The 16,516-nt window shown below is 42.0% G+C and overlaps 1 protein-coding gene across 3 annotated transcripts in view; it reads left to right on the top strand.

The window, feature by feature from the left end:
- cybb (cytochrome b-245, beta polypeptide (chronic granulomatous disease)) overlaps window positions 1-16,516 on the top strand; it is a 47,118-nt gene that overhangs the window by 20,182 nt on the left and 10,420 nt on the right. For 2 of the 3 annotated variants that reach the window (XM_087992849.1, XM_043700813.2), the window contains exons 7-11: window positions 3,604-3,733; window positions 3,842-3,934; window positions 6,906-7,159; window positions 10,007-10,169; window positions 14,187-14,333. In XM_087992849.1, coding sequence (XP_087848975.1) covers window positions 3,604-3,733; window positions 3,842-3,934; window positions 6,906-7,159; window positions 10,007-10,169; window positions 14,187-14,333 — 787 coding nt within the window. Of the gene's footprint in view, window positions 1-3,603; window positions 3,734-3,841; window positions 3,935-6,905; window positions 7,160-10,006; window positions 10,170-14,186; window positions 14,334-15,469; window positions 15,631-16,516 lie in introns of all 3 variants that reach the window. The other variant, XM_087992850.1, reaches the window with a different exon arrangement.

Here is a 16,516-nt window from a genome sequence, read left to right as displayed (position 1 = left end):
GATTGGCTGTTGCAGGTTCCAGGGTTTGAATGTTTTAGTAGGGTCAGAAGTGGGAGTAAAAGAGGGGGAGGTGTGGCATTACTTGTCAAAGATCGTATTACAGCGGTGGAAAGGACGATGGATGAAGACTCGCCATCTGAGGTAGTTTGGGCTGAGGTTAGGAATAGGAAAGGTGAGGTCACCCTGTTAGGAGTTTTCTACAGGCCTCCTAATAGTCCTAGAAACGTAGAAGAAAGGATTGCGAGGATGATTCAGGAGAAGAGTGAAAGTAATAGGGTGGTTGTTATGGGGGACTTTAACTTTCCTGATATTGATTGGGAAAGCTATAGCTCGAGTTCGTTAGATGGGTCGGTGTTTGTCCAATGTGTGCAGGAGGGTTTCCTGACAATATGTAGACAGGCCAACAAGAGATGAGGCCATACTGGATTTGGTTCTGGGTAACGAACCAGACCAGGTTTTAGAATTGGAGGTAGGTGAGCACTTTGGGGACAGTGACCACAATTCGGTGATTTTTACTCTAGTGATGGAGAGGGATAAGTGTGCACTGCAGGGCAAGAGTTATAGCTGGGGGCAGGGAAATTATGATGCGGTGAGGCACGACTTAGGATGCGTGGCTTGGAAAAGTAGGCTTCAAGCAAGGGCGCAATTGATATGGGGAGCTTGTTCAAGGAGCAACTATTGAGTGTCCTTGATAAGTATGTACCTGTCAGGCAGGGAGGAAAAGGTCGTGTGAGGGAGCCGTGGTTTAATAAGGAATTGGAATCCCTTGTTAAAGGGAAGAGGGCGGCCTATGTAAAGATGAGGCGTGAAGGTTCAATTGGGGTGATTGAGAGTTATAAGGTAGCCAGGAAGGATCTGAAGAGAGAGCTAAGAGCAGCAAGGAGGAGACATGAAAAGTCCTTAGTTGGTAGGATTAGGGAAAACCCAAAGGCTTTCTATAGGTATGTCAGGAATAAAAGAATGACTAGGGTAGGAATAGGTCCAGTCAAGGATAGTAGTGGGAAGTTGCGTGTGGAGGCTGAAGAGATTGGGGAGACACTGAATGAATACTTTTCGTAAGTATTCACTCAGGAACAGGACATTGTTGCCGATGTGAATACTGAGTCACAATTAATTAGAATGGACGGCTTTGAAGTATGTAGGGAAGAGGTGTTGGAAATTCTGGAAAGGGTGAAAATAGATAAGTCCCCTGGACCTGATGGCATTTATCCTAGGATTCTCTGGGAAGCAAGGGAGGAGATTGCAGAGCCATTGGCCTTGATTTTTATGTACTCGTCGTCTACAGGAATAGTGCCAGAAGACTGGAGGATAGCAAATGTGGTTCCCTGTTCAAGCAGGGGAGTAGGGATAACCCTAGTAACTATAGGCCGGTGAGTCTCACTTCTGTTGTGGGCAAAGTCTTAGAGAGAATTGTAAGGGATAGGATTATAAACATTTGGATAGGAATAATGTGATCAAGGATAGTCAGCATGGTTTTGTGAAGGGCAGGTCGTGCCTCACAAACCTTATTGAATTCTTTGAGAAGGTGACTAAGGAGGTGGACGAGGATAAAGCGGTAGATGTGGTGTATATGGATTTTAGTAAGGCGTTTGATAAGGTTCCCCATGGTAGGCTACTGCAAAAAATACGGAGGTATAGCATTGAGGGTGAGTTGGAGGTTTGGATTAGGAATTGGCTGGCTGGAAGAAGACAGAGGGTAGTAGTTGATGGTAAAGGTTCATCTTGGAGTGCAGTTACTAGCAGTGTTCCGCAAGGATCTGTTTTGGGACCATTGCTGTTTGTCATTTTTATAAATGACCTGGAGGAGGGGCTAGAAGGTTGGGTGAGCAAGTTTGCGGATGATACGAAAGTCGGTGGAGTTGTTGACAGTGAGGAAGGATGTGTCAGGTTACAGCTGGATATAGATAAGCTGCAGAGCTGGGCAGAAAGGTGGCAAATGGAGTTCAATGTGGGTAAGTGTGAGGTGATTCACTTTGGTAAGAGTAACAAAAAGATGGGGTACTGGGCTAATGATCAGATACTTGGTCGTGTGGATGAGCAGAGGGATCTTGGTGTCCATGTACACAGATCCCTGAAAGTTGCCACCCAGGTAAATAGTGCGGTGAAGAAGGCATATGGCATACTGGCTTTTATTGGTCGAGGAATTGAGTTCCGGGAGCCCTGAGGTCATGTTGCAGTTGTATAAGACTCTGGTGCGGCCGCATCTGGAGTATTGTGTGCGGTTTTGGTCGCCATACTATAGGAAGGATGTGGAGGCACTGGAATGGGTGCAGAGGAGGTTTACCAGGATGTTGCCTGGTATGGTAGGAAGATCGTATGAGGAAAGTCTGAGGCACTTGGGGCTGTTTTCATTGGAGAAAAGAAGGTTTAGGGGTGACTTGATAGAGGTGTACAAGATGATTAGGGGTTTAGATATGATTGACCATGAGAACCTTTTTTCCACGTATGGAGTCAGCTATTACGAGGGGGCATAGCTTTAAATTAAGGGGTGGTAGGTATAGGACAGATGTTAGGGGTAGATTCTTTACTCAGCAAGTCGTGAGTTCATGGAATGCCCTGCCAGTAGCAGTGGTGGACTCTCCCTCTTTATGGGCATTTAAACAGGTATTGGATAGGCATATGGAGGATAGTGGGCTCGTGTAAGTTAGGTGGGCTTGGATCGGCGCAACATCGAGGGCCAAAAGGCCTGTACTGCTGTATTCTTCTATGTTCTATGTTCTAACAGTTCAATTTCCCCCCTGTTTTATACCCTAGAGCATCAGATTGTGTCATTGGCTTTTAAGATTGTCAATTTACCCAATTCAGACTTAATTGGAAAATGGCATTTTTAACAGGGTAAAATTTAAATTGAGTGGCCAGATTCAAATTTGTTTTTAGATTAGATTACTTACAGTGTGGAAACAGGCCCTTCGGCCCAACAAGTCCACACCGACCCGCCGAAGCGTAACCCACCCATACCCCTACATTTACCCCTTACATAACACTACGGGCAATTTAGCATGGTCAATTCACCTTTGGAATTCACATCTTTGGATTGTGGGAGGAAACCGGAGGACCCGGAGGAAACCCACGCAACACGGGGAGAATGTGCAAACTCCACACAGTCAGTCACCTGAGGCGGGAACTGAACCCGGGTCTCTGGCGCTGTGAGGCAGCAGTGCTAACCACTGTGCCACCGTACCGCCCACAGTACGGTGTCTCCAGGCAACAAGCTACTTGAGTTGTTCAACCCAATGTTACATACATTGTTGCCTTATTGAGAACACTTGGTGCTGTATCCAGTAGTTCTGCTGCTTTTAACTCTCAAAGGTACACCCACATCTTCGTAACAGTAGAAAGTGCTGGATAAACTCCACAGTTCTAACAGCATCTGTGGACACAGAAAAGAATTAATATCTTGAGTCTGAACACGTCTTCAGAACGGAGTGATTGGACTCAAAAAATTAACTCTGTTTCCCTCTCCACAGATGCTGCTGGATTCCTGAGGGTCTCCAGCACTTTTTGCATCAATAGTATTTCATATGCTGATATTTAATTTTAAAAAAGCTCAAAATCTCTTTAAAACTTTCTTACAAAGCAAATATTTTGTGCTTCAACCAACAGGCGAATCGTTCGTGGTCAAACAGAAGGCAGTCTACACAACCATAATGCTACCTTTTGCAAGGATAAGTATGTGGAATGGGGGAGTATCAAACAGTGTCCTGTGCCTGTTTTCTCAGGGAATCCTCCAATGGTACATCTGTCTTTGCATCACTTTTCAATGATAATATTTAGTTGAGAGAATGCAATCACATTGAATTGTTTTCGCTATTCTAACTAAACCAATTGATCTTCTTTACAGACATGGAAATGGGTGGTGGGCCCCATGTTCTTGTATGTTTGTGAGAGACTTGTGCGGTTTTGTCGGTCTCATCAGAAAGTTGTAATCACAAAGGTAAGCAAATGTTCAATTGAAGTTTATTTGATCATGTCTAGCATTACCACAAATATTTACCACAAAGTGAGGACTGCAGATGCTGGAGATTAGAGTCAAGAGTGTGGTGTTGGAAAAGCACAGCAAGTCAGACAGCATCCGAGGAGTAGGAGAATCGATGTTTTGGGCAAAAGCCCTTCCTCAGGAATGAGGCTGGAGCCTTGGGGGTGGAGAGATAAATGGGAGGGCGTTGGGGCTGGGGGAAGGTAGCTGACAGTGCAGTGGGTGGATAGAAGTGGGGGTAAATGTGATAGGTCAGAGGGAGGTGGAATGGATAGGTGAGAAGGAAGATTGACAAGTGGGACAGGTCATAAGGCGGTACTAAGCTGGAAGGTTGGAATTGGGATAAGATGGGGGGGGAGGGGAAATGTGGAAACTGGTGCAGTCCACATTGATGCCCTGGGGTTGGAGGGTCCCAAGGTGGAAAATGAGGCATTCTTCCTCTAGGTGTCGGATGGTTAGGATGTGGCGATGGAGGAGGCCCAGGATCTACATGCCCTTGGCGGAGTGGGAGGAGGAGTTGAAGTGTTTGGCCACAGGGTGGTGGGGTTGGTTGGTGCAAGTGCCCACAGATATTCTCTGAAATGCCCTGCAAGTAGGCATCCTGCCTCCCCAGTATAGAGGAGACCACACCGGAAGCAACAGATACAGTAAATGACATATGTGGAAGTGTAGGTGCAACTTTGATGGATGTGGAAGTCTCATTTAGGGCCTTGGACGGAGGGAAGGGGGGAGGTGTGGGCGCAGGTTTTGCAATTCCTGCGGTGGCAAGGGAAGGTGCTGGTAGGGGAGGGTGGGTTGTTGGGGGTGTGGGCCAGACGAGGTAGTTGCGGAGGGAACGGTCTTTACGGAAAGCGGATGGGGTGGGGAGGGAAATATATCTCTGGCGGTGGGTTCCATTTGTAGGTAGCGGAAATGGCAGAAGATGATGTAATGTATATGGAGGGGTGAAAGGTGAGGACCGGGGGGGGTTTTGTCCTTGTTGCAGTTGGAGGGATGGGGTTCGAGGGTGGAGGTGCGGGAAGTGGATGAGATGTGATTGAGAAGAGAGAAAGAGAAAGGACAGAAAATACATCTTTTAAAAAAGACAAAAAAGGGACAAATAATACTTGACAGCATGTGATATGTACATACAATGTACTTTCTCATTCACACTGAAGTTGCAACATCTTATATTTAATATAAAATTTCACAAAATGTTTCACAGCAGTGTTAAGATCAAAATACTGTGTGTCCTTTTTTGGCCTACTGTCAGATTGGGTCAGATGACCAAAAACATGTTCAAAAGGTAGATTTAAGGAGTTTCACTCAGGAGGTCTGAGAGGTAAAGAGGTGAAGAAGTTCAGGGAGGGTATTTCAGAGATTAGAGTTTGGGCAATTGAAGGTATGACTACCACTAACAAAAATTGGGGTCCTCGAGAAGCCAGGATTAGAGGAACACTGGTATCTTGAAGGGTTCTGGGCTGAAAGAGATTACAAAGATAGGGAAGAATGATATGGAAGGATTTGAAAACAGGAATTAGAGTTTTAAAATCAACACATTGTTTGTTTGGGAGCCAAATGAGCAAAGGAATGATAGAGGAACAGGTAGCAGAGCACTCTTAGACAGCAAGATGGAGAATAGAATGTGGGAAAGCAGGAAAGAGTCCATGGCAATTACAAAGTTTACATGTAACAAGGATATAAACAAAGGATTCAGTAGCAGATGAGTAAAATAGGAGAAAAGTTGGTAATGTTATGAAAGTGGAAATGAGCATTTGCCTCAAAAATGAAAAAGGTAACTGATCTTGGGATCAAGTGTGACAACATTGTCTGAGTGGACTGAATTTTCTCAGACTTCTGCCTGTTTTAATGAAACAGAAGTTTACGTGGAGACTGAGATCAATCACTTCAATTTTACCAATCTTTAATCATAGAAAATTTGTTCTCAACCATTACTAGATATTGGATAAGTAGTCTGATAAGTTAGCCATAGTGGTAGAGCTGGGAGTTTTGTACATGTGAAAACTAACTCTGTGCTTTCAATATCACCAAGGGCAGCACACAGATGAGAAAAGTTTGGGGCCAAGATTAGATTCCTAGGAGATTTCAAAGGTAACAAAGTAAGAGTGGAAGAGAAACAATTGGAAACAATTCTCCAGTTGTGGTTTGACAATAAGAATATAACCAAGTGACAGCTGTCCCACTCAACTGGACGGCAGTGGAGAAGTGTCGGAAGAAGATTGTATGGTCCATTATGTCACAAACTATGTACAGGGTTCAAAGATAAGAAGGGAAAATTTACTCATCTCAGTCACACCAGATATGATTTGAGATTTTATTGTTCAGTATATCATATTGATAAAGGATTCAAACATTCATATGCTGGGAAGGATGGAAATGGATTTTAGACCAAATAAACAAGGCCTTTGGAGAGGAAGGAGACATTGGAGATGGTGTTAAAAGATAGTGGCATTTTGAGGATTTTTTGAGGAATAGGGTGATAACAGCAGATTTAAGGGAGAAAGAGACACACCTGAAGAAGAAAAGCATTAATAATTTTGGACAACGTGGCAACAAAGAGGAGAAGTTGAGCTGTCAGCATTTTAGTGCAGATAGAATTAAGAGTGCAGAAATTAGTCCCCATGGACAAGATTCACTCAGAGAGGGATTGAGGAAACATGGGAAATAAATGAGGGGAAAAGGTGAATCCAGGGCCAGCCAAAGGGAAATGTTCTAGAGGTGGTTTGGCCTCTGTGGGCTGGTTGAAGGAATGGACATGTTAGAGGCAACTATAACAATGATCCTATGAAAGGCAAAACAAATTTTCTACTGATAGATTTATGTTACAGAGGATTTTCTGTAAGGGAAACAAAATTAGGCAGGAATTGCTTGCTATTGTGTTTAATTGTCCACTCATTTGCCATTTGCTCAAAGTTGTTTCTCTTCACAGGTTGTTACCCATCCCTCTAAAGTGCTGGAACTGCAGATGAAGAAGCGAGGTTTTAAGATGGAGGTCGGTCAATATGTTTTTGTCCAATGTTCAAAGATTTCAAGGTTAGAATGGCACCCCTTCACATTGACTTCCTCTCCAGAAGAAGACCACTTCAGCATTCATGTGAGAATAGTAGGAGACTGGACAGACAGTTTGTTCAAAGTATGTGGTGGAGACCAAAAGGAATTCCAAGAAGCATGGAAACTCCCCAGGTGAGGGAACGCACAATCTGGATTCATCTACTTAATATTATTTCTGTTTGTCTTTATGATCTTTTCATAATTACGGTATACATTCCATAAGTTATTTGAAGTTTGATTTCCCCAAACTGACACTCCCAGTAAGAAGCTGCTGTGCGAACAGGGGGTAGATTTCTGGGAACTGAATTCCCAAGTTTCCCTCATCATGCAGATTGCTACCTAGTCAGAACACTGATGATAGGGCTATTCCTATGGATTCTGGTTTGTCAGTTTTACTGACACAAAAGGAGGGGTTTTTAATTTACTCCACTCAGTGGAAACTGGGCAGAGAGAATCAAAATGTACAGGCTCCTTTTCCCTACTCAGAGTTGAGGTGCTCACCAGAATTAAGCCTGCAGCTTATTAACAGATCCCCTGAAGTAATGGTAATGATCTGCTGGGCTGGGTTGGGCAGCCAGTTTGACTAGAACTACTTGCCTCGCATTCAGCAGAAGACCAGAAATGTAAGCAAAATGACACAATCCTTTTATTCTCAACACTACAACGAAGCTGGACCTCTGCTCATCTGAACAACCTCTCCCTCTGCCCTGCACCCATTACCAAATCCACAAACCCTCTCCATCCACTCAACAACCTCTAAACACCTCTGTACTTACTTGAAAGCTCAAGGACAGTCCTGAGTTGTTCTATTTTCTCCTGTTGGCAACAAGCCCTCCACAACCCTTTGAGTTGTGGAATGCAATTAATGGAGGTTGGCAGTATGTTAATGAGGCCAGGGTCAAACCCAGACCTACAGCTCAAACCCAGCTGAGCGTGCTTCATCTCCCCTCCACAGATGTTCCCGAGCAGGATGTTTAACAGCACTTCCAAGTTTTCCAATCAGCAATTAAAGTTCACATTTCAGATCTCTGAAATATGAATATATGCAGTAAATCTAATTCCCATATGTAATAACTCCGATACTGACATTGGATGGTATAGCAGAATAAGACAAAGCTTTTCCCCTTGCACTGATCAGGACAATTCACAAGAAATACCACAGTAAAAGGAAAACATATTTATACTACTTGATAAACGGGTGCTCATTGGTTGGCAAGTGGATTCTGATTGGTCGATGCATTGCCATGAAGAGTTCATTACTTAAGGATAACCAGCATTTAACTGCCAAACTTTGAATTCTAAACCAGGCAGGTTGACTCTGAATGGTCAAGGCATTGACCTGACAACTAAATCAATTTAATTGAGTTGAAAGAGATGTAGTGTGCATACATGTTCTTTTTGTCTGCGAAGAACTGGACCCTTTATTAATACATGTAGATTCCAGTAACAGAAGTGCTCCACATTACAAGCTCAAATGACAATCTTAAAGTGGCACTTCTTTGCACATCCAGGATTATTAACAAATGTTATGATCATGGAATCACACCTAATGTTTGACACTGCATTGCAGGCTCTGCCAGTGCAGGCTGTTTGGTTATGGTCAGTACAGGTAGTTCTTCTATAACGCAAGATTGCATTCTTGTGCAACCCTACATTATAGAAAAATCAGGCTTTAGAAACAGCACGTAAAGTGTTGGTGATGTAATTGCGTTCCAGCCAACACAAGTTTTAAAATTTTGTGCTTCAGAAACAGTGCCCCCAATTCATCAATCACGTTATACTGATTTTGCTTTAGCCAAACCAACATTATAGCAGACCAACCTGTACCTTGCTTCATCCTTACCTTGATCCACCCATTTTTGAAGTGCACGTCCTACATGCTGAGCATAACACCAGCACTGAAATGCATAAATTATATTATTAAATAGCATGAAAGGCAAAATTTCTTTTTATTTTTATGGTGGTATTCTGTTAGTGGTGAATATCACTTATATTGTTCTGCAAATTAGCAATATGAAGCAGCTAGCAATTACACAAACTTGTGAGCTATCTTACATTTCCAGGGTAATCTGAGGCAGACGGGGTGCTTTTCACAACCAAAAGTGATGGTGTATGATATTGTATAATATATTCATAATGTTGTATGATATATACTGAGAAATCTTCGAGGAGAAAGTGAGGACTGCAGATGCTGGAGATCAGAGCTGAAAATGTGTTGCTGGAAAAGCGCAGCAGGTCAGGCACTTTCCTCATTCCTGAAGAAGGGCTTATGCCCGAAACGTGGACTCTCCTGTTCCTTGGATGCTGCCTGATCTGCTGCGCTTTTCCAGCAACACATTTTCAGCCCATATACTGAGAAATGGTCTGTTCAGGATAGCAATTATCCTGCAGGATGGCTTTGATCCCCAACATCAAGTATACAAAAACAAAAATTGCTGGAAAAACTCAGCAGGTCTGGCAGCATCTGTGTCAAGAAATCAGAGTTAACGCTTCAAGTCCAGTGAACCCCGTTCAGAAGACAGATCACTGGATCTGAAATGTTAACTCTGATTTCTCAACATAGATGCTACCAGACCTGTTGAATTTTTCCAGCAATTTCTGTTTTTGTTTCTGAGTTCTCACATTGGCAGTTCTTTTGGGTTTTTTTGTGTCAGCATCAAGTATGTTGTTTTCTGTCTACTTTGGTATTTCTTACAAATTGTCCGGATGAATGTAAAATGAAATGTTTTGACAAGACATGAGATTTTCTTCAGGAATACTCATGACCCTGAAATTATTCTGCCAAATACATTGACCAATGTATTTTGTGAAATCTCTCTTTCCAGCATTTTATCAGAGATGCTAATCAATCAAAACTTTCTCAGCACTAACTTGTCCTTTTATCCTTTGGGAGACCCTGTTAACAGTTGGGATACTTTATTATCAAAGAGATTACAATTACAAGCAGGATCACTTTTTAACATTAACTTGTTGTTTCAGTATTACAGTTGATGGTCCTTTTGGCACAGCCAGTGAGGATGTGTTTCTGTATGAAACTGCTGTCCTTGTTGGGGCAGGGATTGGAGTTACTCCTTTTGCATCTATCCTCAAATCGGTTTGGTACAAGTACACTCACTCTGATCCCAATCTGAAACTGAAAAAGGTAATGATACCAGAAACACATTTTCTGAAGGAGATTCATTTTGCTTGCATGAATTGATTATTGAGATGTAACTGATATTTGGTTTTGATTCAAAGGCTTAGAACTTAAACAAAAATAAAAACAGGTCTCAAGGCACAGTAAAATACAACAACAGAAGTAAAAGGATAATGTACAGCAAGGATCTTAAGTTCCTGCAAAATTATCAGGCCTAGAAATATGATTGTGCAGTACAGGCAAACAGAAGATGGGCTGCTCACATGCATCTTCCCTCAGGCTGACACAATGTCCGTTCCGTACCATCTATTCTGCCCGTTTTATTATTAGTGGCATGTAGCCAGTTGGAATAAAGTTTCTGGATTCATGCCAGGATGCAGCAGTCTGTAACCAAATCCTTAAGGCTCTCAAAATCATGGTTACACACAAAAAATACCAACAGCTTTTCACCTCCTGTAGGAACTGAAGATATAATTGGAGGACTAGGAGATACAAACAAGTACAGACTGAGATTAAGGACTAGTACAAAGCTGCTTCATAATGATTCTTATATTTAGACTCAGATGCAGTTTAGTTTCTGGGTTAAGCTTCTTGATCTATATTTGGTGTAGGCATTGACCTTTATGGTGAATTGAGGGCATGACTGGTCATATGACTGGTCTGAAGGAAGGAAATTGAATGGTGGCAGCAAGGACAGTTTTATATGGATTGTGGGACAGATGGTGTATACTGTTTGTGAGAATAGGAGGAATAGTAAACATCTCAAAGTGATTTGGATAACTAGGGGTATTGGTGGTTGATTCTTCTCTTGATCTTCCTCCACTTCATCCTCCTCCTCTTATATGTCTTGTTGCGCAGGTAAAATAGGATTGGCACCTCATTATTAGAAATTAAACTTCAAAAAGCAGATGACAAAAAGTCAGACAATGATTCAGTTCTGTGCTGTATAACTCCTCCTGAATAGTCCAAGAGGTCCAAAAGACTTGAGTACATCATTAGTCATTAGATCATGAGTTTTGTTGATCATGGTTTTGGAATAGCATGACCCTCATTGTAAGACAACACTGCCATAGGGTTTGGGTTCCTAAGAAGAGTGATGAGCCATCAGTGAAGAAGATAGACTATCGACTCAGTAGTCAACCTGTGATCTGATAGTTTACCTGGAATAAAGGTAGCGTAGATGAAGTCTTGTCAGTGACAGCATAATGCACCTTGCAAACATTTAATCCCCAATGTAGAGTGAGAAAGGGGAGAGATCTCTAACCCTAGATCTCTGATTTTGGGAAAATTTTCTAAGCCAGAAAGTTTGGCAAATTCAAAATCATCTCAGGATGCCTGCTGCCTGACTACCATCAAGTGCAATCAAAAGGAAAATTGGGCCAAGCATTTCTAAGTCTGGATGGTCAGAAATAGAGCAGGTCATATATTTTGAATAGTTATTGTATTGGAACAGATAAAAACTGGTCAGTCGATGTTATTTCTAATCCTAAACCAGTTTTAGATTAGATTCCCTACAGTGTGGAAACAGGCCCTTCGGCCCAACCAGTCCACACCAACCATCCAAAAAGTAACCCACCCAGACCCATTCCCCTCTGACTAATGCACCTACCACTATGGGCAATTAAGCATGTCCAGTCCACCTGATCTGCACATCTTTGGACTGTGGGAGGAAACCAGAGCAAACCCACGCAGACACAGGGAGAACGTGCAAACTCCACACAGACAGTCATCCAAGGCTGGAATCAAACCTGGGACCCTGGTGCTGTGAGGCAGCAGTGCTAACCACTGAGCCACCGTGCTACCCTTTAAAGAATGCTTCCACTTGTGGGAGAACCCAGCACTAGATTAGATTAGATTTTTTTTAGATTAGATTAGATTACATTACAGTGTGGAAACAGGCCCTTCGGCCCAACAAGTCCACACCGATCCGCCGAAGCGTAACCCACCCATACCCCTACATTTACTCCTTACCTAATACTATGGGCAATTTTAGCATGGCCAATTCACCTGACCTGCACATCTTTGGACTGTGGGAGGAAACCGAAGCACCCAGAGGAAACCCACGCAGACACGGGGAGAACGTGCAAACTCCACACAGTCAGTCGCCTGAGGCGGGAATTGAACCCGGGTCTCTGGCGCTGTGAGGCAGCAGTGCTAACCACTATGCCACCGTGCCGCCCACTAGGATCATACAGAATGGCCACAGTGTGGGAACAGGCCGCTTACCCCTTCCAGTCCACACTGACCTCCAAACTGCACCCCACCCAGACCGACCCCCTACATTTCCTATGGTTAACCCACCTAGCCTGCATATTAGCATGGCCAATCCACTCTAACCTGTGTATCTTTGGACTGTGGGTGGAAACCAGAGCAGCGGGGAGAAACCCAAGCAGACACAGGGAGAACATGCAAACTTCCCATGGACAGTTGCTGAGGATGGAATTGAACCTAGGACCCTGGTTCTGTGAGGCAGCAGTGCTAACCATTAGAGTAACAATAAGTATAAAAACAAAAAATGCTGGTAGGCTGATGTATTTAGCCTGATTGATGCTGAGGAATCAGCCCAGAATTCCCATTAACAAATTATGTTGGGTGGGGAGAGGAAGGCAAGAGTAATAATCACAAAGAGTAGGAAGATTTCGGGGTCAGCTCCTAGTTCTCTGGGGCCTGTAAAAATAATTGAAAACCTACTTTTTAACACCACTTTCTCTTCCCTTACAAAAAGACTGCACATATTCTCATTGAGATGATTGACTAGCTAACTCACTGCCATGGAAAAAACAATGGGAAACTGTAGGAATCTGATGATTCACAAAAACCACAAAGCTGTTGGTAATAGCAGAGTAAGGATCATATTCAAACACTCCATGCTTGCAAAACTCAAATCAAAATGCTCGTTCTTAGAAGTAATTCTGTAATTGCGTAATACTGTTACTGAACAGTCTTGAGTGTGCTAATAGCAACACTAACAATAAATTTAAGATTATTAGGCAATCTCATAACATGGCTCATTAATGCTTGCTATTTTAATTTGCAAAGATCCATTCTCGCCAAAAACCAAAATATGTTAATACCTTGTCCCTTTACTCCATTACCTGGAAGTATGGGGTGTAGAATAGAATAGAATCACCACAGTGTACAAGCAGGCCATTTGACCCATTGAGTCCACACCCACTCCCTTACCCTATAACACTGCACCTCCCATGGTTAATCCACCTAACCTGCACAGTATGGGGCAATTTAGCATGGCCAATCCATCTAATCTGTACATCTTTGGATTGTTGGAGAGCACCCAGATGAAACCCACGCAATGTTCAAAACTCCACACAGACAGTCACCCGAGGCTGGAATTGAACCCAGGCCCCTGGTGCTGTGAGGCAGTAGTGCCAGCCACTGAGCCACCTATGGTGCCCAGAGTCTAGAGAGTCCATTGCTCCCTACTGTGTTCTCTGTGGTCATACTTCAATCAGTCAAGTTGCCAATCTATCAGCATCCTCTACTCCAGTAGTAGAAATAGTTCTGGTCATTTGAAATTTGACTACCTTCTCTTGCTGAATACAAAACAAAAAAGCTTTTGCTAAATGTCTTTCTTTTCAGCAACACACTCTTATTTTTCAACTTGGAATATGTGTTCAGTTTTGGGTACAAAAAAACCACTACAAAAGAGATGCAAAGTAGTAACACAAAATATTTAATTACAGTTAAAGCCAGAATCGCCTGGTCAATGTAAATGTTCATTATGCTAATAAGGAGAACATGTGCATTCCAGATATAGTAAGAGTTAGTCCTTTCTCCAAGTGACAGTTAGACTTTATAACAGAGGAAGAGGGCACCAAACCATTGCAAGTCTTCTTGAGCATTCAATAGTTCTGTGATATAGAATTCTACATCTGGGTCTTCTCAATAATTTGAAAATGATTGTTTGTGCCTCAGGGACAAATAAAATGGCAGGACATAATTTGTGAATGGGTAGTTGGAAAGGTAAAAGGAGTTGGAGGGAATTGATCTATGTTCTCTTCTCAGATCTACTTCTACTGGCTATGCCGAGAAACAAGTGCATTTGAGTGGTTTGCAGACCTCCTCCAGTCACTTGAGTCACAGATGCTTGAAAGAGGCAATGCAAATTTCCTGAGCTACAACATCTACCTCACTGGATGGGATGAAAATCAGGTAATTATTTATTGTTATTGTTAACAAACTCAGCCAGCAAGCTTCATCATAGAGGTCTGATCAAAAAAGGGACAGATCTGGACTCTTGTTCATTGTTTCCTTTGCCTTCTAATGGTTAATCTGCAGTTGGAATGCATATTGTGCCAAAGGAGATCCTTAATGGTTCATTGGGCTTCATAGTGCTAGCTGTACAGAGAGGGAAGATTCTGGACCTGATTTATAACATGTAAAATAGCCGATTTCAGTCAGGGCAGCAGGATACATTTCAACATGCCCCAGCATTCTGGATCTTTGCAAAGGGAAGTGCAGCTAGGTTTTCTGCTAAAGGCGTCCATCCAGGCATAAATTGTCATATGTCAAATAGCATTGCCTCTGACATAGTACCACTGATTAAAACTCTGTACAATTCATCTTTCAGTTGGTCAGTGAATTTTACTTATGGGAAATAATTTGGTGAGTGCATCTGTGTATGAAGTAAATAAAAACATAATATTTGCCAGATTTTTGGGTTCACAAAAGATTTGCTGAAAAAGATTAATAAGGTATGTGCCAGAAGTATATTTGTTTACACCTCATACTTATTTTGTTTAATTTATTATTGTGAAGGTTATGGTCAGGAAGAATATTGAAAAAGTATAAGTGGCTAACTGGTGATTTGTTAATGGATAATGGCATGGCAGATGGAATATAAAGTGAATAAATGTGAAGTTATTCATTTTGGTAGAAATCAAAAAAAGTAGACAGAGCATTTCTTAAATTGAAAAATGTTGGGAAGTGCTGATGTCCAAAGGGTATTGTTGTTTCTGAATTACTTATAAATTAGGGTGCATGTGCAGCAAATTATCAGAAACCTAGACATAGAGAAAGGGAACAGCAGTAGATTTTTCAGGTTTTCAAGCCTGCTCCGCCATTCATAATAATCGTCACTGATTGTCCAATTCAGCAGCCTGTTCCTGCTTTGCCCCCATATCATTTGATCCCTTTAATTCCAAGTGTTGTTTCCAACTCCACTTGAAGTCAAACAATGTTTTGGCGTTGACTGCTTTCTGTGGTAATGAATTCTAGAGGCTCATTATTCTCTGAATGAAGAAATGTTTGCTCATCTTAGTCCTAAGTGGTTTACTCTATATCCCTAGATTGTGATCCCTGGTTCTGGACTCCCTGTCTTTTGGAACATCCTTCCAGCATCTCCCTGCTTAGTCCTGTTGCCGAGGAAAGTAAATGGCAAGTCATCTTTCAGTGCATGGTGATTAGAATGCAGGAAGAAAGATGTCCCACTGCAGTTGTTTAGAACTTGGTAAGGCAGCACCTGGAATATCATGTACAGTTTTAGTCTCTTTATCGGAAGTATACACTTGCCACAGACAGAGAGCAAGAGAAGTTCAACATTCTAATCCCTCACATATCAGGATTGTCTTATGAGGAGAGATTGAAGAAACTGCGCTGATATTCTGCAGAATTTCAAAAAGTGAGAAGTGATCCTATTGAAACTTAACAAAATTCTTATTGCACAAGAAAGGCTAAGTGTGGTTGGGATGTTTGGTGAGCAAATACCTAAGAGATACAGTTTCAGAATTAGAGGCAAACCATTTAAGATTGAGTTAAGGAGGAATTTCTTCACTCAGAGTGGTGAATCTTTGGAATTCTCTACCCAGATTACTGTGAAAGCCCGATCATTGAGCATGTTCAAGACAGAAAGGTTTCAGGATAAGAATGACATCAAGCAATATGGGAATAGTAACAAAACATGGAGTAGAAGTAAATGATCAGCTATGATCTGTTTGAACGGTAGAGCATATTTGACGGGCTGAATGGCCTATGTTGCTCATATGTTCCTATGTAACATCAGTATTTGTACAGGTTTAAAGCTGAATATATAATTGTAGCAAATTATTTAGTGATTCTGACATCGTGGATAAATTCAGTGTTTCACTAAGAAAAGTTCTATTTGGCTATCAATTTCAAACTTACCCAAGTATTACAGAATTGAAAGTTTCTATTGATCCAGTCAGTTATCTTCAAGGTTTTTTCTGCTAATGATAACTGGTACATTTTAAACAACAACAAACATTCATATCGAGCAAATAACTGGTCACGTTACACAATAAAAATATTATGAATCATAGAATCTTTAGGACTTATACATTTAATGCTAAGGTCCTGAGGAGTTTTGCTGAACAAAG

This window comes from Chiloscyllium plagiosum, unplaced genomic scaffold (assembly GCF_037043375.1).
Source record: "Chiloscyllium plagiosum isolate Xiang-an unplaced genomic scaffold, Cpla_swu_hap1 HiC_scaffold_12, whole genome shotgun sequence".
NCBI classification, from domain to species: Eukaryota; Metazoa; Chordata; class Chondrichthyes; order Orectolobiformes; family Hemiscylliidae; genus Chiloscyllium; species Chiloscyllium plagiosum.
The sequence above is the reverse complement of the archived record's forward strand: the minus strand, read 5'-3'. Positions and strand labels throughout refer to the sequence as shown.